The following is a 23,771-nucleotide window of genomic DNA, read 5'->3' as shown; positions in this document are numbered from 1 at the left end:
TGGAGACTTTCGATATCCTAAGAGTCTTTTTCATGCAAAACGGAGAACGCGCTCGCGAAAAAAGAGAAAGAGAGAGAGAGAAAGAGATAGAGAGAGAGAGACAGACAGACAGACAGACGCCGGTATTTTTTGTTTTTTGTTCGAAATTAGTGGGAAATGAGAGATTCGTCGTACCTTTTGAAAGCATCCAGAGCTCCTTCGAGCTGAAGACACCTGTCGCAAGGATCGTGTCATTGCAGACAACACCGTTATATAGTTCGTGGTAGCCTGCACCTGGGAACAGAACCCAGTCCGCCATCTTTAATCGTCCGTAAGATTAGTTTCTTTCTTTATTTATTTTTTTTTTTGCTCGTTTCTCGTGTTCAACTTGAACATCTGTCGAAGACAGCGGAATCGATCGAGCTGGCAAGGTTCGATCGATGCTATGGCGTATTAGCATACAGCGAGATACTATAGAGACAGTTTCACGTGTCTTTTGCAAAGAGAGTAGAAGAGTTTTACCTTTTCGCCGCCTCTCTTCCTCCTTGCTCGCGTTGCAGATGCCGTTTAGGACCTCTGAAACAGCAAACCACACCGAAAATGTTAGTCGATTAGGCACTCGGTGTTCCTGCATCGTGAACGGTATGTTCTAGCCAATAAGATTACATTCCACTTCCCTCGGTCCTCCGAATTTCATTCCCACAGCAAAAACTGCTCTATGGTTACCACCATTGTCCCAGCCGCTATGGACTCTTTCTGAATTATTTTCACAGCTCATGCTCATCTTTCAGATAATCTGCTATCGTTTAGATTATTATTCGATAAAACGATTATAAAGGTCGAATTAAAATTATTCTCTTCGACAAGAATCACTAATTTTTGCGAATAAAAATTCCGAAAAATTCTCCAAAATATTCGGACTCTTTAAAAATATAATCTTTTAGACAATCTCGCTATCGTTGAGGTTATTGTTCAATAAAACGATTACAAAGGTTAAATCGATTAAAAGTTGAATGAAGTAAAAATTATTCCATTTGACAAGACTCAATAATTTTTACGAAATATCTCGGAACAAAAATTCCGAAAAATCCAGAAAAATTCCGAAGAATTCCCAAAAATATTCTCCGAAACATTCGAACTCTTTCAAAATATGATCCCTCGGGATGGAAGAAAACTTGTTCGAGCAAACGAGGTACGATCGATCGTTTTCGCTGGTCGTCTCGGCGCAGCGTTTCCGTAAATTTCGAGAAGAGTTTCGCGACGAGAGATCGAGCGTTTCCGGCGTACTTTCGGGAAACGGCGATTCTCCTTCGCGGGCCATCTCACCTTCGCTGTCACACGGTGTTTTATATCGCGGGACCTTACGCAAATCTCATTGCGCAACATACCACCGAAATACACGAGAGCCCGGAACGCCCGTTCAAGTTCCTCGGAGGAATTAGCCCGAGGGGAGCGTGGCTGGGGGTGGATCGGATCGAGCAGCGCCGGTTCGCGGATGGGAAATCGGGAAAAAAGGCGTTTCACAATGACCGTCGAACAACGGGCCCGTGAGTCTCTCGTCGCAGAAAACCTGCCGGCGATTATAAATAGACGTTAACAAACATACGTTCACTCGCCGGTTATTTTTAATTGCGACTCAACCTTTATATCGCCGTTCCGAAACGATAAGTCCTCCTTATGGCCGCCGCGCCTCTCTTCGAACCTCGAATTCTCGATCTTCCGTTCGATCGACCTGGAAAACTCTCGAACTGTTGCGAACGAACCGCCGATCGCTTGCTCGCGATCTATCTCGCAAATTCGCGAGACATTTTCACTTCTGTTCGAACTTATGCGAAACAGAACGCAGCGCGACGGAACATCATTGTGATGCAATATCTTTGATCGAAATAGAAGCATCGCTCGTAATCGTCGAATCAAAATCTGAATGTACAAACCATGGCGAAAAAGTATTCGGACACCTCTTCAAATGCAATAACTTTATTATAGTAATAATAATAATAATAATAATAATAATAATAATAATAATAATGTTTATTTGATTAATACTATATCTATCGACCATTAAAAATGACTTGTTCTATAAGAGTAATAAGACTATGTTTATTTAGACATTTCGTCCATTTTTATTATAACACATGTTTAAATTAAGAAATCTATTAAATTATTTCTTATAGGAAAATTTGTATGACGTCAACAGGCTAAAAATATAAAAATTCAACGTGTTACAGTAGTATCACAATATGTCGCATACTCGTGCTACTCAGCATACCGAAACGAAGTAAAGAGAAAAGAAAGGAGATGATACAATAAAAATGTTCGCAATTATTAAAGCTGATCTAAACGACTTAAATTTTCTTATTTCTTTATGTCACTCCAAGTAGCGGCAAAATGAAAAAAACAAATGTTTCAGTCACTGTACAGTATACTAGTCCTTTTAACACTTAAACGAAATCCAAATCGTTTGGTCCAGTTTGAGAAAAATTTTTGTGCATTCTCAAAGGTGTTCGATTACTTTTTGCCCGGGGTGGTAGAATGACTCCAGCTCGTTACCTCCACTCAGAACGCGATGGGACCGCGGATAAAGTCGGTGCAGCGATCGAGTAAATAGCTTCCGCAGGAAACCGTTAATTTTAGACTGTCAAATAACGATACTTCTGGGATATATATTTCTGAAGCTTCTAGATTCCGCACGATTTTGAAACTGCACCGCGGCAGCGTTTAATTAATATCGAGCCGAGGCGAATATTTTTAGCGACGGCTGACAGCGGACGGCTACTTAGCCGACGGCTTTTTAAATTGATGGAATGATTTGCGGTATATAGAGTTTGTTTACTCAAGGTGCTCTATTTCCATCGGTTCGTGAAATGTTCCCGAGGCGCTCGTTGGCAGTGCGCATAAATAATGAGGAAAATTCGGGGGAGACAGGTCCGGCGGTTCGTGACGCGCGATGAAAATCGCCTCCAAAATGGTCGCGACGATGGGTTTTGCGCAACCGGCATCGTTTCCTCGGCAAATTAATTGCGACACAACGCGGCGCGGCGGCGAGGAGGATCATCGCACCGAGGGTACACCGGCAAAATTAGTCTGCCGGTGGTCGACAGGTGCGTGTGGCGACGCAGCAATTTTCGGAGCCCGATAGATACGCGCGACGGTCTTGGAACAATAATAGAGACCGGAGAGAGATCTGTTGACACCATGTGATCCATGAGCAACACCGATCCCCGAGGAGGCCCGGTCAGCTTCGTCAAGGACGACCCTCGCGACGCCATCTTGGTAACCGTTTCGCAACCGTAATTCGCTGTTTTCGATGCTGCCTTCGTCGCGACAGCCGATTCATTGACTCCGGTGCACCTTCGCTCTTTTATTTCGCCACGAAGTTATTCTGTTTTTGCTAAACCCTTGCTGTTACATTTCCTTCAAGGTTACAATGGTGAGAACTTCGTCGATCGTGGTCATTTGTTCGACGAAAAAGAGAATTTATATTTATTGTGTGCAATGTTTACTTGTTGCGGTATTTATGCAAAACAATCCTGCCAACAACTTTACACGATTTATAAATAGTATAATAGTATATAGTATAATTTTACAGTAAATAGATTTTATAAATAGATATAAATAGATAATATATAAATAAATTTATATAATTTTATAGTAATTTTATAGTAAATAGTATAGTTTTATAGTATTTTTTGAATTCGTTATATAAGTTATATTATTTTGTTTTATTTCATTTTATATATTTTTTTTATTGTATGGTACATTGATATGTAATTCAACAAAGTAATTCAACAAAATTTTAAAGAATTGCAACCCTCAAGGAACAAAATAAATGTTACTATAATTACAAATATTATAGTATTAGTTATTATTAGTTATTATTATTATTATTATTATTATTATTAGTATTACAAATATTATAGAATCGTGCTCATGCAATACATGTATCATATAACTTCATAAAAATAATATAAAAAGTAGATACTTCTTCTATTATACTTTTACGTTTTAGTCGTTATTAAAAGGGTTAAATATTGGTGACAATAGAACAGAATTTTATTCCGACTTTAAGGAATGGAATAACATTTATATTGAACAGGTTATTACTAAAAATATCAATCTCGAGTCAGACCCTTGATGGTCTGACAAGGGGTTTAGAGAATGATTCGTACGAAGACGAAGATTTTAAGATAAATCGCCGAAGGTTAAGGAAAGGGTCGGATCGTACGAAAAATTGGGGGATGCGATAAATAAAGGGAGGCGCCCCGGATCTTCAAGAATTCAATTACCAGTGGAAACTCGTCAGAATCCGTGACTACCCCTTCAACAGCACCGGCCAGGCCGGATCCGGTCGTACACAAACTTCATTAGCGAAATTAACCCTCTTGTTTCATTTAATACCGATCAATAGCCATTTCGTCCCCCAATTTCTACCCTTTCGAACGTCACAAAGGGGTCAAGATAATTAACCTAGATCCACCAGGCTGTTAATAAATTTCAATAACACCGTCGAGAGCCTCCTCTTTCCATTTAACAGTAGCTCATGCTAATGTCATCCCCCGACCGCCCTCCACGAACACGCAAACACGTGAAACGTCTCCTATGCTCGGACAATTTAGCCGAAGACTTAACCTCTGTGCACGATGATACACATTTTCCTTTCCTGTGTGTCACAAAAAAGAAAAAAAGAACGAAGAAACCAATGAGAGCGTCGCGGAACGAGAGGGTTAATTACAGGTACGAGGACTCTTCGATTTATCCGACCCTTTGAACCGGTTCTGAACCGTCAGCAGAGGTACCAAAATATTCATTTCAGGTATTCGCAGCGGCACGAATGAAAATCAAACATATAAGCGAGCACACGGTGGCTGAAAAAGAGAAGGGGGGAGAGAGAGAGAGAGAGAGAGAGAGGGAGAGAGCGGTACAAGATGTCCGTCGCCTATTTATTTATAGAGCGAGCACACATCGGCACGCATGGTCACATGCTCGTGTGCACGACACACCGACGAGGACGCGAGCCTTTTTACGAGCCTGTGCATCCGAAAAGCTCATTACAAAAATTCTATCCTCGCCCACGGACCAAAAATTCGCGTCGGAAACAGACAATTCGCGACAAGAAGAACGATAAGAAACCTCAAGATTTCTTAAAGCGTTGAAAAACGAATCTGTTGCCAATCATCTTCGCATGTCCACGAATCTACAATTCATGACAACTAGAGTGAAGCAAATGTTTCAAAGGGAAATACTTCGGACAAAAATCCATTCGAGCAAAAATACCTTTGAACAAAAATACTTCGAACAAAAATCCATTTCCGAACAATTCAAAATCAACGATCGAACAGAAATAAAAGTGATGCTCTCGAGGATACTTAAAGGGCAGTTGGATCGAGATTCGACACCATTCGCAGCGACCGTAGTTATCAGACGACTGTTTACCCTCTCCACGGATGTTGACGTAGAGTATAGCGATCGTAAGGGTAAGCGGGGCGAATAGTTCGCAAGGCGTCGGAGAGTCGAGCGGAGTTCGTCCGGCGCGCGTATTCGCCCTAAGAGCTAAATATCGCCCGGCCGGTCCGGGTTGCGTAAGTATCATCGTCTCTTATGAAAGTGTTAGAGGAGAGGACAGGTGCCTCCACGCGTGTCGTTCTCGGACATCGCATTTTCGCGATGCCACCGCCGCTCGCTCCCCGAGCTAAAGCTCCGTTTTAGCCGGCCAAGCGACTCCGGTTATCCGGAATAGACCGGGGTCCCTCTGGTCGCGTTTCCAAACGCACCACGGTGAATCAACCGTGCCACGTGGACACCAAGTATACACGCAAGTTCGCATAAAAGAGAATCCACGGGAACATTCCCAACGAAACGGAATTCGCGAAAATGTTCGTACAGGAAAGACTTCATTGAAATGCACGTGCTAGTAAGAGACTTTATAAAAATCTTCGTGCGGGAAAGACTTTATTGAAACGTACGTGTTAAAATGATATTATAAAGATCATCGTGCGAGAAAGATTTTATTGAAATGTCCGTGCTAAAAAGATCTTACAAAAAAACGTTCGCGCAGGAGAGTCGTCATAAAAATGTTCACGCGAGAAAGATGTTATAAAAATGTACGCAGTAGGAAGGCGCTATGAAAATTTTTACGCAAGAAAGACGTTATAAAAATGTCCCATAGAAAACGACGCTCTAAAGGTGTTCATAAAGATGAGAAACATCGAACGCGTTCGTACAAAGAAGAAACAGTAAAAGCGTTCGTACGAAATAAGATATAATAAAGATGCTTGTACAAAGAGAAAACGCTAGAGACGTTTGTCGAATGAGGGGCGCCAAAAATGTTTATAGAAATAAGGAAGGCCAGAGATGTTCGTACAAATAAGAAACATCGAAGGATGTTGATCGAATGGAAAACGCCGAAGATGATCGTTAAATAAGGAATGCCAAAGATGTTCTGCGAATAAGAAACGCCGAAGATGTTCGTCAAACAGGAAGCACCAAAGACGTTCGTCCGAAGAAGAAGCACTAAAGATGTCCGTGCGAATAAGAAACGTCGAAGACGTTGGTCAAATGAAAAGCACCGGAGATGTTAATGTTCGGTTCAGACTTCAGAGAAAGTATCGCTGGGACGGCTTTAAAGGGATAACAGGGGCGACGTTAATTCGGGATGTGGCTAATCGCGGGACAGAGAGGTATGAATATTAAAGCGGGCGATGAATCGTTCGCCTAACCGTGACAACGGGTCCCCGAGTGTGCGATTGAACGCGGCCGGGATTGAAATATTAGGCATCCCTGGTCCCCGTGTGTCCCGGTGTACTTCCTTTCTATAATAATACCGTCTATTAGGTCAGTCGAAACGAACCGAACGGAGGCAAGTGTCTACTTTTAGCATAGCCAAGACACAGGCGCGCTCGCTCGCACGCTCGTACGAGAGCGCAAAAGCGTAGAGCATGAGCGCGCTCGGGATAATCCGAAAGGGTCCGGGAGTCTTCGCTATCCGGCACGCCTTGGCAGCCACCGAGTTTATATTATTGTGGTGCCGGCGTTGTATATTTACAGAGGGCCAGGAATTTTTATGATGTTGATCGTTCGTCGCGTGCACACACCGGGCCAGCTTTCTTCTCCCGGCTGGCCTTTGTGAATTAATCGGCCACGTGCTCGGCCGCCAAACTCGCCTACCAGTCGAGACAGAGGCTTAGACCGAGACCACCGAATTCGCCAACTTCGTCGTTTCTCGGACAGAACGAATTTTGCTCGATGATTCGATTTTTCGTCTATGCTTCTAGTGGAACTAACAAAGGCCGCAGATCTTTGCGTTTGGGTGCGTCTTGGACAGATGAGAATTCGATTGCACAATGAAGCTCAGCGAGGATTTCGAAGTAACGTTTGCACGGAGAGTGGTGCTACCGTGCTACCCTATAAAATGAGTGAAGGTCGCTTTGCTACCTAGTACGTAAACGATTATCAGTAAGGATCCAGTGACAGCGGACGATTCAAGAAACGAGAAGACATCGTCGACGGTTTGTATTTGTTGTCCAGAAGATTCGAGGGCAGCATGGCCAGCGATAGAGCATCGGAGACGCCACCTCGGAAGCTGAATGAGAGATCAAGAAACCGAGCCATCTGGAGAGAGTGCCTAACCTACCCCATGTCTTGGCAGCCGCGCGTTTTTTTCTCTTTCTCGTAGGTGGCGGCGGTAGGCCTCGCCAATTTTTGCGTCAACCGGCTGTAAACATTAGAAAGCCGGCTGCCAAGCGGTGCGTCCGGGCCCGGACCGACAGCCAGCAGTGGCTGTTCTCCTCTCTACGGTCGCGGAACGGGTACCTCGTCGTCGGTGGTCGGGTTTGCCAGGACGCGCGCACGGAAATCACGTGTTTCATCACTGAGTCAGTGGAAGCCGAGTTCGATGAAACACGAACGAAAGAACCGGCGGACCATGCCAGTCGCGAGACTGCCTTCTGCCAGCTGATCGATCAGACGGTCGATCAACGCACCCGGACCACCTCCCCTTTCGCGTTGCTCCGCGATGAAAGATTCATCCCTCGGAGCGCAATCGATGACAAAAACAAGTTGAGTTTTATACAGAAGTTCATCTAAAATCCATTTGCGAAAGAGATGGAGCCAAAAGAATCTCTTAAAACTCTGTTTAAATTGAACAGATCCTATTTTAATCCTTTCCAATCGGAAATTATTGATGCTTCATCCCTTAATTGCTATCAATAACGAAAAACAGGTTGGATTTAATAAAGAATTTCGTCTAAAAATCTATTTTCGAAAGAGATGGAGCTAAATGAATCCCTTAAAACTCTCCTTCAGGTGTTTAACCCTCCGTTGTCACTACTCCTATATAATGTTTAAAAGAACTGTCCGAGTCGAAAATTAGCGATAATATCGACACCCAAAAATGTTAGGATATAATTAGAAAACTCGATGTCTCTCACTTCGAAATGTATTGAATTAATCCTTAACCTCGTTTTCCCGAAAGAAAAATGTGGGTAATTTCGACTCAGCCTGACAGCAGAGGGTTGAACTGTACAGATCCTGTTTCAACCCTTTTCGATCGTAAATCACGAACACCTCGGCTCTGAAATCGCTACGACCGATAAAACGGCACGGATCCAACAGAATAATCGATCTAGAATATTTGCGAAAATTAGCCAACGTTCGCCACGAAATTCTGAGACATTGTAAATTTTCATGGACGATGAAAAAGGGGTTGGTTAATCGAGAATCTGCTCTAGAATTCGGCACGAGAAAGGCGGCAGGGGGTGGGGTTTAAGTCGATCATGGAACGCGAAACGATCGAATACCTTGGACGGTGGACAAGATCGACTATTCTTGATGCCGATCCTCGGCGGGCTCGCGAAGGTCTTGCCAATCGTGGATCTATGTATGTGGATCGCGGGACACGGGTGGGTCTTTGTCGGTTTCGGCTCGGCCGGTGGAAAATGGCGGGAAACGGCGCGAACCGCGCGCCCATGAACACAGCCCCGTTGTTGTATGGGGGGCCGGTGGAATTGGCAGAGCGTTCCAAGAAACTTTGAATCGAAGCCGAGTGCAGCGCGGACACTTTGAATGGACGGACAGGCGACAGTGAATGAGCCGAACGCTGAAACAAACGCGCACCACCAGCCCGCTCTGCGACGCCCATGATCGAGTACACAGCGTTTCTATCCGGATCCAAAAAGCAGTTAGATAGAAGAAGCGACCTGGAAGTCGATTAACTCTGCGTCTGCAACCATATTTTTACTGACGTCCTCTGCACATACTTGATTGGTCAAGATCATGCAGCATTTCTCTTGAATAGAGTATTTTGCGGTATAAAATTTCATGAACGATCTTTTTCAAGTTTTTAGAATAGTTTTTATTATTGTATATAGACTGTGGATTTTATGCGTTTCTAATAAAACAGATTAGGTGAAATACCAAATTGTTTAATTCGGAAAATTTCGGAACATTGCTACCTTCCTCTGAATTTATTAGAATTGTTCAACGAAGAAATACAGTTTTATTTGATTTCAGTTTCTTACGGTTGAGTTAGATCATATCTTTTTTTAAATAGTTATTTGTTCGTTAAGCAAGGCAATATTAATGTTAGAATAACTGCGAAACAGAAACAGTCGTGGACGAAAACGACCGAGTATGCAGACGGAGGGTTAAAAAACAGACAGGCACATGGTTATACAGGGTGTCATGAAAACGATGGTATAACCAAATAGAAGCTGACTCTACGTTAAAAAGCCACTTGTAATATGGCGAGAACTATTCAACAGTATTTATTTCTTTGGTCTATTTTTTCTCGAAAACGGGGCTTTAAATAAAAAGATATTGTTCTTTACTCTCGACTTATTTTAGCACGTAGAATCATCCCCTTACATCGATGTAAAATAGACGAAAAGAATCGATGAATCGACCGGTCGGTGAAATTAGCTAATGGCAAAGCAATTATTTAAAAAATAACCGACCGATAAGATTTTCTCGCGTTCAACAGAGTTAAATTAGAGAACCAATGAAGAGGTCGTTAAGGGCGGCAAATATTTGTTTCCCTCGAGAAAGAAGGCGACTCGAGCGACGGGAAAAAATTAGCGAACGGAATCGGTGATCGAGGAATTGCGCGGGCGATCGCTTACCGTGGCTGGTGATAAAATTGGCGAGGTAGAGATCGAGTTCCCGGACGGAGACGTTGATGTGATAGGGGTTGACGCAGAGGCCCGGCTGAGCGCATTCCGCAGTCTTCTCAAGCCGTTCCCCGTCCGTCGACTCCAACGGAATTGCCTTGAAGAGGATCACCATCACCAGGTCCAACCTCCATACCTGCGGAACAACGGACGGACAGGCTCGTTATTGGCCGGCGATCGAACCACCGGAAACCTCGGCAACAACCGACCACACCGATTTCCGTCCCTTCCGACTATTCGAACGTACTTCGATCCTCGAACTCGATGTCGAATGTGTAGTTGATCCCTGACGGTTCTCTGGCCATCCCGATTCAACTATCCCAATTCGTAATTGCGAGGCGAGAGCAACGCGTGCGATAATACAACATCGAATTCCCGGATTCTTCTCAGATTTTTAACACGTTCTTAACCCGTCGCCGTTAAGTTGCGGCAGTTACAATAATTAGAATTTTTGCGATCGCAGCAATTTCTTCGAAGAAAGAGAAACTTTATTTTTATTGTGCTTTTACGTCTACTTGAACGTTTAAATGTTGGTTATTCCAATTCTCTTAATTGGAAGCTGTTTTCTATTATTTGCAATAATAATTTGTAAAATAATATAAAAATTGAAAGCTTTTTTTCTATTATTTGTGATAATAATTTGTAAAATAATATACAAATTGGAAGCCTTTTTTCTACTATTTGTGATAATAATTTGTAAAATAATATTAAAGCTGGAAGCTTTTCTTTATTATTTGTGGATTAACGAACGCATCTCTGTAATTGCTGTGATAAAATAGAATCGGTTTGATCGTTCGGCGGCTTTAAAATCGTGTAGATCTCGGGGAGAACGTTAAATGGAATTTCGATACAGGAAAGAGGATCGAAGTAGATCGGAGAGCTCGTGGTCAGACGCACCTTGTCGGCCTGACGCAGGCAATCGATCCGACGCATCTTGCCCTTCTGGTCAGGATTACTGAGAACACACATGGCTGGCCTCTTCCCCGTGATACTCAACACGAAGTCCTCCCTGTACTCCTGCGTGATATCCTTTCGTAACTTGCCTAGAAGCCGCGAGGCCCATTTCTGTTTCACCTCCAGCTTCTCGTTCTGCAACAGAAACGAAGCGCGTCGTCATTCCACCACTGTTCACCAAATCCTTTGCTACGTTTCGTATTCGCGTCAAAAGTCTTCGACTCTGCCAGATCTATTCTGTCATTAGAAATCAATTTACCGACGTAACGATTTCTTCTGGCATTGAATAGAAGGTACAAGCAACAATATTAGAAAAATACAACCCCTAGCAAAAAGAATTCGAACACCTCTTAAAACGCAGTAATTTTCTTAAAATTGGACTGTTCAACGAATGAATTGACTGTTCGAGAAATGAATATGAATTTGTTTAAATGTTAAAGGGACTAGTTTACTGTGGAATTACTAAAATGTTTTTATTTTAATTCTGCTGCTATCTGGAATGACAAAAAAGAAATAAAAGAATGCGTTTTAAAAGATGCGCTACTTCGTGGAAGAGTAGATACAAATGAATCAGTGGTTCATCGTTTGAGAGTTTCCTAAAATTTTGAATTAGTTTCAAACAGATTTGGACAAAATTTAATCTGATTAAGTATTCATGAGTATAACTCATTCGTTATTAGAATTAATTGATATAGTAATTGGGCTAAGAGCAGTTGGGCGAAATGTAATCTGATTAATGATAACGAAATTAGTATAAAATATATTAATATATATTTTATAATTAATATATAATTAATATATATAATAATAATATATACAACATATATTATTATATTATATATAATTATATATATTTATAATATATTATATTAATGTATAATAATAATATAATATAATAATGTAATATATAAATAATATATTATAAATCATTAATCAGATTACATTTTGTCAGCTCTGGTTTCAGGTCTGCACGAGTCCAGCTAAAACGAAACGGGTGCTGCCGTCCAAAGTTCGGGAGAATTCCCATGACCGCGGAGACTATGAATCTCCGAACACCGCTTCCGCCATAAACTATCAACGTTCGTCCACACATTAGAAGCGAGAGGGATAAAGAGGCTGCCGATCGTTCGGTGGAGTGAATCGCGCAGGAGCCGGACCCGGCGACTTCCTAGGGGAAAGCTGGTGAAAGATCGGCGGGTCGCGGGGTCCGAGCAGCCGATGCATCATAAATGTTACAAGAAGCATATTCCGAAGTTCCGCGTATCGATGTCCCGCGGCAGCTGTTGATCCGGAAAGTTTCTCGAGTTTACAAACTCGATGGCTCGGGACCAAAGGAACCGGCGACCTCAAACTATTCGACGAAACGATATGCGGGATCACGTCGCGTGTCTCCCTCCCCCACGGTTTTTCCTCCGATATCTTGACCTTCCTCGCGTTCTACGTGTTCTCCGCGGACCACCTCCCGTTCCCCCCTTCATCTCCCTTCCACCCCCGACGCCCGTCCATCGACGAAGCAGCCGACGACGCCGTCGACGACGGAGCTACACAATCGGACGGTTCCTCCCGCGGAACGGCAGCCGCATCTGCATTGTCGATGTTGAGCGACGGAAGTGGAACGACCCGCTTTCGAAATTTACTATATCGTTGTTGACTACGCGTTTACTGGGTCAGTATATAAATAGTAGGAATTTGAAAGAGTATGGTAGCACCGTACGTAAACACGCCGCGCGATATCGCTGCATGCGGCCTGCACCGAAGATATCCGAATGCGATGTTTGAGCTTCGCCATTTTGTATCCGGCTGGGGTCCTTGAGGGAGCCTACGCCGTTTGGTGCACGTGAATCGTAATGTCGACGACGCCGGAACATTTATATACCGGATTGTCAAGGATGGATAACTGATAGGATTGAAACAAGTTTTGGATACGTTTAACGTTGACATGGCTGTTTAACCCGAGAAAGATAACCTACGTCGCAGAGGCGCCTGCGAAGACTGTTGATTTTTGTTAATTTTTCATAGAGGTCTAGTGATTTAAGTTTAAAATTACTTAAAATATAAAAAAATATAATATAAATGCATTTTATTTTTACAATAATGTCAAACCTTTAAAATGACTAGATTAACTTAAATAAATATCCATTGTTAGTATAAAATTGACGCCTTAGAAAAGCATGCGCCTCTGAAGCGTATGGTTATCTTTTACGTACGTTGTCATATGGTTATCTTTCTAGGGTTAATTATGTATGAAAGAAACATAAAAGGACATGAACGTAAATAAAAGGGTCGTATCCCAGCTTGGCGACTAATCACGACACGAGCTCGATGAAGAGTGTCTCCTCCTCCACTCGGTTGAACGCATATCGATCGATAAAACAGAAAAGGCCAGTGAGTCCTGAACGTGTTTTGTCTTAAACCTAAACATCCCGGTAATCGATATTAGCGATATTAGAGCGCTTATGTTTTCGTGACAAAATCGTTATATTTCACAATGATACCATTTTTACACATACGAATCTTTGCAGTCTTTAGAGAGCAGATTCGAAAAGCAAAGTAGGCTGGACATTTTATGAAAATTTGTTTTCGGAACATTTCCTAATTGTAGAATTGAATTTTTAATGCGCCAGGAGGATGTCTACCGAACGTTATTAACAGTTTCATACACACACACACACACACACGCGCGCGCGCGCGCACGCGTCTGTATAAACGATCTATAAACCTTTCAAAGAATCAAAGTATCGCGAATATTTTATGAAAAACAATGTCCAGAATATCAAAAGAATTATTCATAATTACTAGAAAATCACCTTTAAAATATTTATAAAACGATGCATTCACAATGTTATTAAAAATTTCATAAGAATTCTTGCAATATTTAGAGAGCATTTGCAAAAATCAAAGTATCGTGAACATTTTATGAAAAACTTTTTCCAGAATCTCGAGGGAATTATTTCTAATAGTAGAATTGCCTTTAAAATGTCCATCGAATGACGTCTTTATAAAGTTATTAACAAGCGTTATCGTAATATTTGCCGCGAGTAAGAAATACATTAAATAAATAACTCATAAATGTATCTTTACAATTTTACCCGTCATTTCCACGGGTTCCGTAAACCTACTATTTATGATATTTAATTAATGTTGAATTAATATTCTCAATATATTAGTATTAATAATAATATTGGTATATTAATATTAATAATAACAATATTAATAATATTAATATATTAATTAATAATAACATTAATAACAATGTCACATTAATATTGAATTACTTAGTAAATGAATAATAATTGACAGTGAATAACATTTGAAAAGCAAAACTGCCATTCAATGTCCATAGAGAAGATCCGTTGGCCGAGACCGAGGCGAGGTAATTCAGGAAATGAAAATTCCTGGAAACGAAGAAGCTCCGCGTTCTATTAAAGTTCCCGGATGATCTTTGGGAAGAGAGCGATCGCTCTAGAATTTTCCGGAGGCGCGGATCGATTCGCCGAGGTGGTTCGTGCTCCGGGAAACGTCGCGATCGTCGGTTGTGCACGCGTGTGTCGGTCTCGGGGCCTCGGATCGTGCAGAAACGCGGGCCCTCCTCTCCTCTTTCTGCCTTTCCACAAAGTTTCGCGGCTCGCACGTGCGTGGCAGAAAGGGGCTAGGCGGGATAGATCGGCTCTTCGCTGGTCGCGCGATGCATTCCGCGCGCTTTCAATGCATTTCTCAGGGACCTTATGCACCCGTGCATTTGCTATTCCACGGGTGACGAGGGCCGCGGGCGTGCGCTGCATAATCGGCGCCGACGCGCTCCGCTTAGGTCGTCGTCGTCGACGTCGACGACGACGACCAACGATCCTCTTCTTGCTCCGCCCGCGATGCGAGAGATTTCTACACGCTGCTGACAGAGAAACGGCCCGGGCATCGGAATTTTATTCGCGCTCTCGCTGCCCGCGAACTGTAAGTCGGACACACCAATAACCTTTTTTTGCGACGTACTAGACTTCGATAATAGTTCCTTCGCCTCTTCTAAAACGTCTACTATCGCTGCTGTTTACGACATATCCTAACATTTCAACGCTTACACTTCAGTCATCCTTACACTTTTTAACCGCCCTAGTCTTTAATACTGGCTTCTGGTCTGAATCTACTAATTCTTTGAAAATTTCACTTTCAGTGGAATCGAGAAATCGAACAAATCTTTCTAATTATTTACATCGGTATAGATACGATTTAACACGATCACATGTGTTACGTTTTGCATACGATCACAACATACTCTTCACGATTTTTTGTATTTTTATATTTCACGCAAGGAACGTCAAGTTAATTTCTTGAATATAATTAGTGAAAATTGTAACACATAGCGCACAATTTGCAGAATTATAGCTTCTCTTTGACATTTGTCATTTCTCATACTTTATAAGAGGATTCGATGTATTTAATGCGATATATATTGAGTTGTTGCAGAGAAGTAATCTTGATTTTCTAAATAGATAGCTTACGAAAGAACTCAGTACAACAAATGTAGCTGTACACGCTAGTTACGCTGATAGCGAATACGTTACGGAGATTAATCGGGCATACCGTGTTCTATGAAATTTCTCTAAGAATATCGGGAGGTATTTTATAGCTTGATCGATTTGTCCAGTGTCTCTAACCCGCCATTTCTCAAGAATCCCGTCCTTTATCTACCATCTAAAAAATTCCAATTAAAATCAAACGATTTCATCGAAAGATTCGTCTCGCACAAGTAGCATGAAGATCGCCATAAGCTTGCGCTGCGAAATCATCTAAAAACATGTCGAATATTCTACAGAAATGATACTTGAAACAAGACCCTCCCGGTAGATTCTAGAAACAAGACCACGACAACTCTGTGAGGAAAAACTGCTAGAAAGCGTTCGAAGATATATTTCTCGCTCGATGTCCTGCTTCTCAAGGCCCCTGCGTGCGACAGATCGGTGAAGCGTGAGGAGAGGCGAAGGGGTTGATGAGGACGGGGTCGTTGAGACACGTAGACGTGGCCAGCGGGAATAGCATCGCGAGAAATCGGCGGCGTGAACGAGGTAAACTGCCGCGCCTAGGTGTACATACGCATGTCACGATATTCGCGTGGCCAGTGCATTCGCGGGGCCCTCCTTCACACTCGGCATACTTGATCGGGTTTATGCAGGATGCACCGTAACTGCACCAGGTCTCTCCCACAGCGCGATACTCGCCTGTGCCCGGCCCGGCCCGGCCGAGCCGAGTCGAGCCGAACCGTCGTCGTCGTCGCCGTCGTCGTCGTCGCCGTCGTCGTCGTCGTCGTCGTCGTCCGCGTCCGCGTCCGCGTGACATTTCCGTGCGTGAGAGAGTGTACGTACGTGCCTTGAAATTTTCAGCGAAAAACGCGAATGCGAGAGAGCCCCGGGTCTAACGCTAGTGGATCGCACCTGTCGTTGTCAGACACCGGTCCAATTATAGACCGAACCGTTCGATTCTGCTTCGAAGCCTTATCATTCCTCCCAACCGACCAGAATTACTTTCCAAGATTGATCTGTAAACTGCAGGATTTCTACGTCACCTCCGTAACGATCCTCGCGAGATTTCGTTGCTTTCAATTCGATTAAGTGGCAGTAATGAGTGTAATGTGCAAGCAGATTCCGACGGAAACAATAAAGCTATTATTAGTCGTGATGTGGCATAGATGAATTTCTGAGGGCTTTGGTACGCGATGCGGAGGATACTTTTGGACGATTTTGAAGCTGTTAGCGGATTTAGACAGTCGGTGTCAGACCGAACGAATAGAGACATTTATACTGTTTTTGATGTGCGGCGTAGATAATTTTGAATGATATTTAATTTCGTCTACAAAGTCAGAAATATTTTCAGACGAGTTTGAAGGTTTCAGCAGATTCAGACTACCAGTGGCGGACTGTATTAACACTAATATTAATACTTCTTTTGATGTGGCATAAATAATTATGAACAACAATAATAATAATCATTATTATTACTATATATTATGTATTATTATTATGAATAATAAGTAATCATTAACAATTAAATTAAATTAAATTAATAATTAACTTAATAATTAATTTGATATACAAGGTAAGGAATATATTCAGACAACGAACAAATTTCTAACGATACCTAATCTGTAGCACAAATTATAAAATGTTTCTAGAAAGAGTTTATAAACTGCAAGTAGATTGGTCCAGTCGACAGTCAGATAAGGGACTAAAAGAAACAATCGAATATCGGCATTTAACGTTTACCGTATTCCGTAGAATGCCGAACAACAAGCAGAGGAGGTCACTGCGGAAGATAAAACGTCTAGTAGATCACACCAGTCATGGTCAGACAAGCCAAAGCTCGAATAGATGGAGCATCTGCATTTAATGCAGCGCCGAATCTATCCTAAATCTTTCGGAATATCCAATATCGAGCACGGAAGGTCATCCCAGAGAGAAATGCATAACATAATTTATTGAAAATGGGACAAGTAGAATGTGCCGGTCATTGTCAGACGTGCGGAAACAGATTCGTGGTTTGGGCAACCGCCTATTTCCCCTTTGTTCTACGCGTTCGTCGCTGCGCCAGCAGCGCCCTGGAAAAGTTCTACCGAATAATTGACCCGATAACTCAATCATGATGAATGAATCGTTTCATTCGACGTTATTAATCGCGTGTTTTATTTCTAAATTCGATCGAACAGTTCGAAGGTGCGGCACACCGGCGCGTTGGAAATTGAACGTTCGACGCGATGAGGATCGTCCGAGGAGTTTTTCCAGGGGATTTCCAGTGAAAATGGAAAATCTGGAAGAGCGATCGGCCGCGGCGCCGCGCCGGTTTCTCTAATTCCGTCGATTCCTATCGAGCGAGAATTCTCCGAGCCGGACGAGCCGGGCATGGAATAAGAGGCCCGTAAGTTTCTCCAGGTAAATAAATCTCGGCGAGGGCGGTTCATTTTTATGCTTTTCTTTCTGTAAGACGTTCACGTACAGCCGCGGGTACGACGATCGTCTCGAAGCCAGTCAGGACTCTCTCGTCTCTTTCAGCTCTCTCTTACTCTCTCTCTCTCTTTCTCTCTCTCTCTCTCTCTCTCTATCTCTCTCTGTTTCTCTCGTTTCTACCGGAGCCCGTGGTAATCGAATTCGTCTCACTTCGAGAGCCAACGAGCCCTCGTTACATACAGCCCAGTGAAATTGAACGTAAATACCCGGCGGACGAACGGCCGGAACGGCTTCCGCCGACGACAATTTGTCCCGGTCGACGTGATTATCCGAAAATAAGCGCCACCTCCACGGATTGTGCCGACTGCTCGCGAGACACACGGTTGTTACGCGACCCTCGTCCCCTTCGACAAGGACCTCGGAATACTCTCGATATTCCATATCTCTCTGCGATCCTGAATCCGAAGTTCCACTGCACGCTGCCTTTCTAGTGTCCCTGGAGATTCTTCGGAACGAAGACAAGTTGTTCTTCAATCTGCCACCCATTGAGGGGCTTCCAAAGATATTGATAATAAAAAGAATATAAGAGATCTTTAACGTCAAATTGATTTTAGTAATCGGAGTCGTTCGACTGACAGTTCGTCGCGATCGTATCGCTCCGTGGTTGGCGATAATTGGACTGCAGATTTTATGCATTCATGATAAAAATGACGAACCGTACAAATGCAGAAATAAAACCATGAGAAGTACAAATTGCGTACATCCTTTGCAAGGAACGTTAGCTAGTTCGGAGTGTCTTTCGTTCCGTAAATAATTTGAACAAAAACTAGCGAAATTAATGCATCGATACTCTTCGATTCTCAACGTCCACCCGCTGTGTACAATCGCAGCTACTCGAGATTAATTGATTTCTAACTTGGCGCACACAGTCTCGCGGAAACGATACAACTGCCGCGTCGATCTTGGCGCACTACTTTCTGCTCTGTTTGCATAACACGGTCAATTATTTGTTCGCCTAGGATACACAGTCCCAGCAGCGTTCCAAGTGCCTAGCAATTATGCAAACACGCGGACTATCGCTCGGATCATGAGATCGTCGTGCGAGGAATCGAAGAGCAGGATTTCTGCCCGACATTCGTCGCGAGAACGAAGAGCAGGCGCTTTCGAGCGTCGCGGCGCGTCGGATAACGGCGCGCGAGCAAAGTAAATTTTCCAGAAACGCTGTCGGACAATATCAGCCTTGAAAGAGAAGCTCGGAGGAAGACGGGAGAAGGCGAGAGGGGACGGGAGAAAGGGAAACAGCAACAGTGAGACCACGAGAAGGGAGGCGGTCAGAAAGAGAGAGAGAGAGAAAGAGAGAGAGAGAGAGAGAGACAGACAGACAGACAGACAGAAAGGGAAAGAAAGAGAGAGAGGAGAGGAGAGAAACGGATTCACAAAAGCTGCAGCTATTTCGGGCACAAACATCCGGGGAATGCGGGGACGACATCGAAACGGAAGTGGCGTGCAGAGTGGCTTAAAAAGGGGGCCAGCGAATCGGCCGGAGGTAATCCTGAGAGGACCAGACGCCGCCTACCAATCGCAATATCCCACCGGCGAAGAAACAAAGGGCCTCTGGCCGACCAAGGAACAACCGGCTGCCTGCGAGACACACCGGTGAATGCGGGGGTGGACGGAACACGCGGCAGAGAAAGAGAGGGCGAGGGAGGGAGAGGGAGAGGGAGCAACAGAAGCAACCGAGAGAGCAAGAAAGAGAGATCCGCGGCCCGATTGTTGGAACGCGGAAGAGCATCGACGCTGCCTCGGCCCGTTTCTATTTCCGTTTTACATCCCGAGGTCCTGCGCTTGCTTCTTCTTCTTCTTCCTCCGCCTCCTCCTCCACCACCACCTCCTCCTCTTCAGCCTCCTACGCGGCCGACCTCGTCCACCGACCAGGACCAAAGAATCAGGGAAAGAGGGTGAAACAAAAGCGAAACAGGTTGCCGCTGTACCCTCCGCCTCCGCTTTACTCGGCCACTTCGAGCTCTCTTTTCCTTCTCTCTCTTTCTCTCTCTCTCTCTCTCTCTCTCTCTTTCGGCTTCCTTCCACGTGGACACAATCGCGAGGCTCTTTGACAGCGGTTTTTGCTCGTGGACGAGCTTTTAAGCCGGCGAACGATCGACTCGAGATTTTCCGACAATCTTCTCGAGACCTGCTACCCATTTCTCCAGCCACTGTCTACGAATTTCAGGTACAGTAACCTCGATCATCAGAATTCATCTGGGAAATTCGTCGGTGTCCCGTTCCCGATAATAGAACAGTTAATTAGATACAGTAACTAGATCGAATCCTTTCTGATTTTTATAACGAGTGTTGCATACGGATCACACCCTGGGAATCATCTGTCTTATATGTGAAACGCGTTTGGTTAACAGCGAATTCAGACATCGGAGGTTCAGATAATCGAGACTGTGCTTGACTTGTTTGCGACGTGGATCTCAGACTCGGTCTGAAAGATCCAAGAACTGTCAGACATTTCTGCAGCCTCTGGTTGCGATTTTTAGGTATCTACTCGTTTTGGAATTATCAGAGAATTATGGGAGGAGGAGATACGATTATTTGGCCTTGCGTCTCGTTTTTATAGTCGTTGACAATCGGTAACTATAAAAACGAGCCACAAGGCTTATCAATAAGCGTATCCCCTCTTCCCAAATTGTCCATTTTTGTGCGCAATCTGAGCGCGAATTAGGATGAAATTGCTGTACACCGTTTTATACAGCCTCTCTCTCTCTCTATATATATATATATATATATATATATATATATATATATATATATATATATATATATATAATTTCTAAATACGTGTTTGCGGATTATATGGAGCTCAGGTCTCAAACCCGGTCTGTTTCGACGATGATTTTCCGCAGAATCGACAAAGAAGGTAAGAGAACAAACCTGGTGTTCGTTTGAGCCCGCGAGGCAGGTATGCGTCGTGTCACACGGCGTCGTGTATTCGCAGCTCGCGGCAAATCCAAAATAAATCGCCGGCAGCTGTTGCGTCCCGTGTTCCGGAGGTGCGCCACTGTTTTTCTTTCTTTTCGATCCGCTCCGTGGACGCGAAACGCTCGAACGGCAAGAACCGGGGGCCTTTTTCGCGGCGTGATCTAATTGGAAATTGACTGGCCGGGTCCGTTCTCCATTTTCGAGACAGTTGCCATTCAAGAGAATCTCTTTGCGCTCGTTTCGTTGACGCATTTCGCAACAAACTCTAACAGACCGCGGTTTTTTATCCAACATATAAATTCTCTGCACTAATTATAATACAAGATCCATTTCGTTGTTTAATCATTTTAATCGGTTGGAAAATTGAGGTTTTTCTAACATTTGTGTCGTTTCGTATTTTAATTGTTAATTCTTGTTACAAATACAAAGAATCCGCAGGCTATTCACCGCAACTATCATGAACTTCTCTATCATGAATCACATTTTTGTTTCCTGCATTCATTCAATCAGAATTGTCGAATGAATCTATACGGTGACATGTTACGATAAGCATCCAAATAGTAACATTATTGCAATATTCATAATTAAACTCATATTCGCAATTAAATGAATACTCGCAATTGAATGAATATTCACAATGAAGTCAGTGGTATGGTTTGTTCTCACACAGGCAACAAGCTGCACCAATACATCGTTCAAATTTCTCTTCGTTAACGCCGGATTTCCTTTCTCGGCTATTTTCTAAAGTATCGACGATTCGAATGATACGATATTCAAGAAACGACGCGTCAAATAAATTTGACGAAAACATAATTACTTGTAAGACATTAGTTTCGAATAGTTTTGGACAGTGTGATGGCTTCGACACGACGACCAATGAATTAAAGCGAGCGGAAAAAGAAGGTTTCGGCGGCCGGTCGGGAGGAACGGCTAGAAATTGGCGTAATCGATTTGCGGATAGGTGTTCGACTCGGCAGAGTCGACGAGGAGCGGAGTGTTGGGTGCGACGACAACACTGCAGCAACTTACATAACTCGATCGGAGGCTCCGGGGATCGTTGCTCGCGGGTGAAACAGGCTCAAAGCGTTTGGTGCTCAGAAAGCCGGCTCTAATTTGTAACAATCGGCCGCCTAGAATAGACGATCGGGCAGGACGACTTAATTGGTGCCGCGTCAAAGACTTCTCTGTGCGATCGGGCCCGCGTGAAACGTGAAACCCGCGTGTCTGCACACGCTCGCATAATCGAATCGCGGCCGCTCAAACTTCCTGCGTTTCGTTCACCGGCAATTTCTTCTTCGAACCGTGTGTCGCGTTCCTCTCTCTCTCTCTCTCTCTCTCTTTCTCTCTCTCTTCCTCTTTCTCTCTTTTTACAAGCGCTTCTCTCTCTCTCTCTCTCTCTCTCTCTCTCTCTCTCCCTGAGCCTATCTCTCTCCACCTGTCTTTTTCCCTTCCTTTTTTCTACCGTTTCTCTTCAGCCGGGTCGGCCTTTTAACATTCTACCCGCACTATCGCGCGATGCTCCCGTACGTGTGCCCACTGCATTAAGCGCATCCTCGAATTCGCGTGCACCGAAATTACGTATTACGGTCGTTCTGCCCCGCGAATGAATTTAGCCAACGTACGCGCGATACCGTCTACCGGGTGAGCCGAATTTCGACGGCCTTGAGAAACGCGATTCTGCGGCGTTCCGTCACCGTGTTCTCCTCGACAAAATTTTCCGTGCTTGCACAGGCTGTCACTGACGTCCGTCGACGTCGACAACTAAGCTTCAACGATGTTTAACCTTCCGATAGATATTATCTCCAGCGTTTTTAAAACTGCGGTGTTTTGTTACAAGGTACACGCCAACGGACATTTTTGACTGAGTCAAAAATGGACAAATTTCTATGTTTTTGCTATCAATAATGGATCGTTTGTTTATACAACATCGATGTTCTTCTTATTGAGATTTTATTGAGAGCCATTATTGCATTATCGATGAAAGTATCATTTCAACATGTATCCTTATTCAAATGGTATAATTTAATTTAATTAATTTAATTGAATTTATTTTATTTTATTTTATTTCATTTACTTAATTGTATTTAATTGTATTGAATTCATGTTACAATACAAAACAAAGATACCTGCTTTGAATTTTGCGGCATTGGCTGTAAATAATTAATCCCGCATGGTTCCGGGCGTCTCTCTCTCTCGCGTCGCTTTCTTCACCTGGTTCGCGGAAGGTTGAAGGAAAAAGCGGCTGAACTCGATTTCGAAGATCGGAAGAACTCAATGCAATAGTGTTTCGATACATCGTTCGAAAATTCTGGCCAACCAAGATACAAAGAGTCAAACGAAAAGAGTTCTTTAACCCTCCGCTGTCAAGTTTCCTAAGCGAAGCACGCACGTCATACAATTTTCAAGCAACTGTCACCCAAAAACTAGCAATACCATCGAGATCCAAATATTCAAGAATGTAATTTTTGAACATTTTATAACATAGTTTCCTTAATTAGAACTCGATATATCACTTCCATGTACCTGCATTGAATTAATCGTTAATTTCAGTTTTTCCACAAACAATGTGAGACATTTTGACCCAGTGTGACAGTGCGACATTAAAGAGCAAGAAGACTGTCGCCCCAATTTCAACCTTTATCAAATTCCGAGACTCCATTCCACCCTCCAACAACCCTACACCCCAGGGCAGAGTTTAATTCGAACAAAACTGTTACCCTTTAACTAGGCCACACATTTACGCCAAATTAAACTAATTTTA

The 23,771-nt window shown here is 43.4% G+C and overlaps 1 protein-coding gene across 9 annotated transcripts in view; it reads right to left on the bottom strand.

Annotated features, from left to right (window-relative positions):
- Positions 1-23,771, bottom strand: part of NfI (Nuclear factor I) — a 109,861-nt gene that overhangs the window by 45,157 nt on the left and 40,933 nt on the right. For 7 of the 9 annotated variants that reach the window (XM_033478735.2, XM_033478740.2, XM_033478741.2 and 4 more), the window contains 4 exons: positions 11,040-11,231; positions 10,095-10,278; positions 502-555; positions 175-273 (listed from right to left, as the gene is read on the bottom strand). In XM_033478735.2, coding sequence (XP_033334626.1) covers positions 175-273; positions 502-555; positions 10,095-10,278; positions 11,040-11,231 — 529 coding nt within the window. The remainder of the gene's footprint in view (positions 1-174; positions 274-501; positions 556-10,094; positions 10,279-11,039; positions 11,232-23,771) is intronic. The other 2 variants (XM_033478736.2, XM_033478742.2) reach the window with 2 other exon arrangements.

Source organism: Megalopta genalis, chromosome 2, assembly GCF_051020955.1.
Source record: "Megalopta genalis isolate 19385.01 chromosome 2, iyMegGena1_principal, whole genome shotgun sequence".
Lineage (NCBI taxonomy): Eukaryota > Metazoa > Arthropoda > Insecta > Hymenoptera > Halictidae > Megalopta > Megalopta genalis.
Note: the sequence above shows the minus strand (reverse complement) of the source record. Positions and strands in the feature narration are given on the sequence as shown.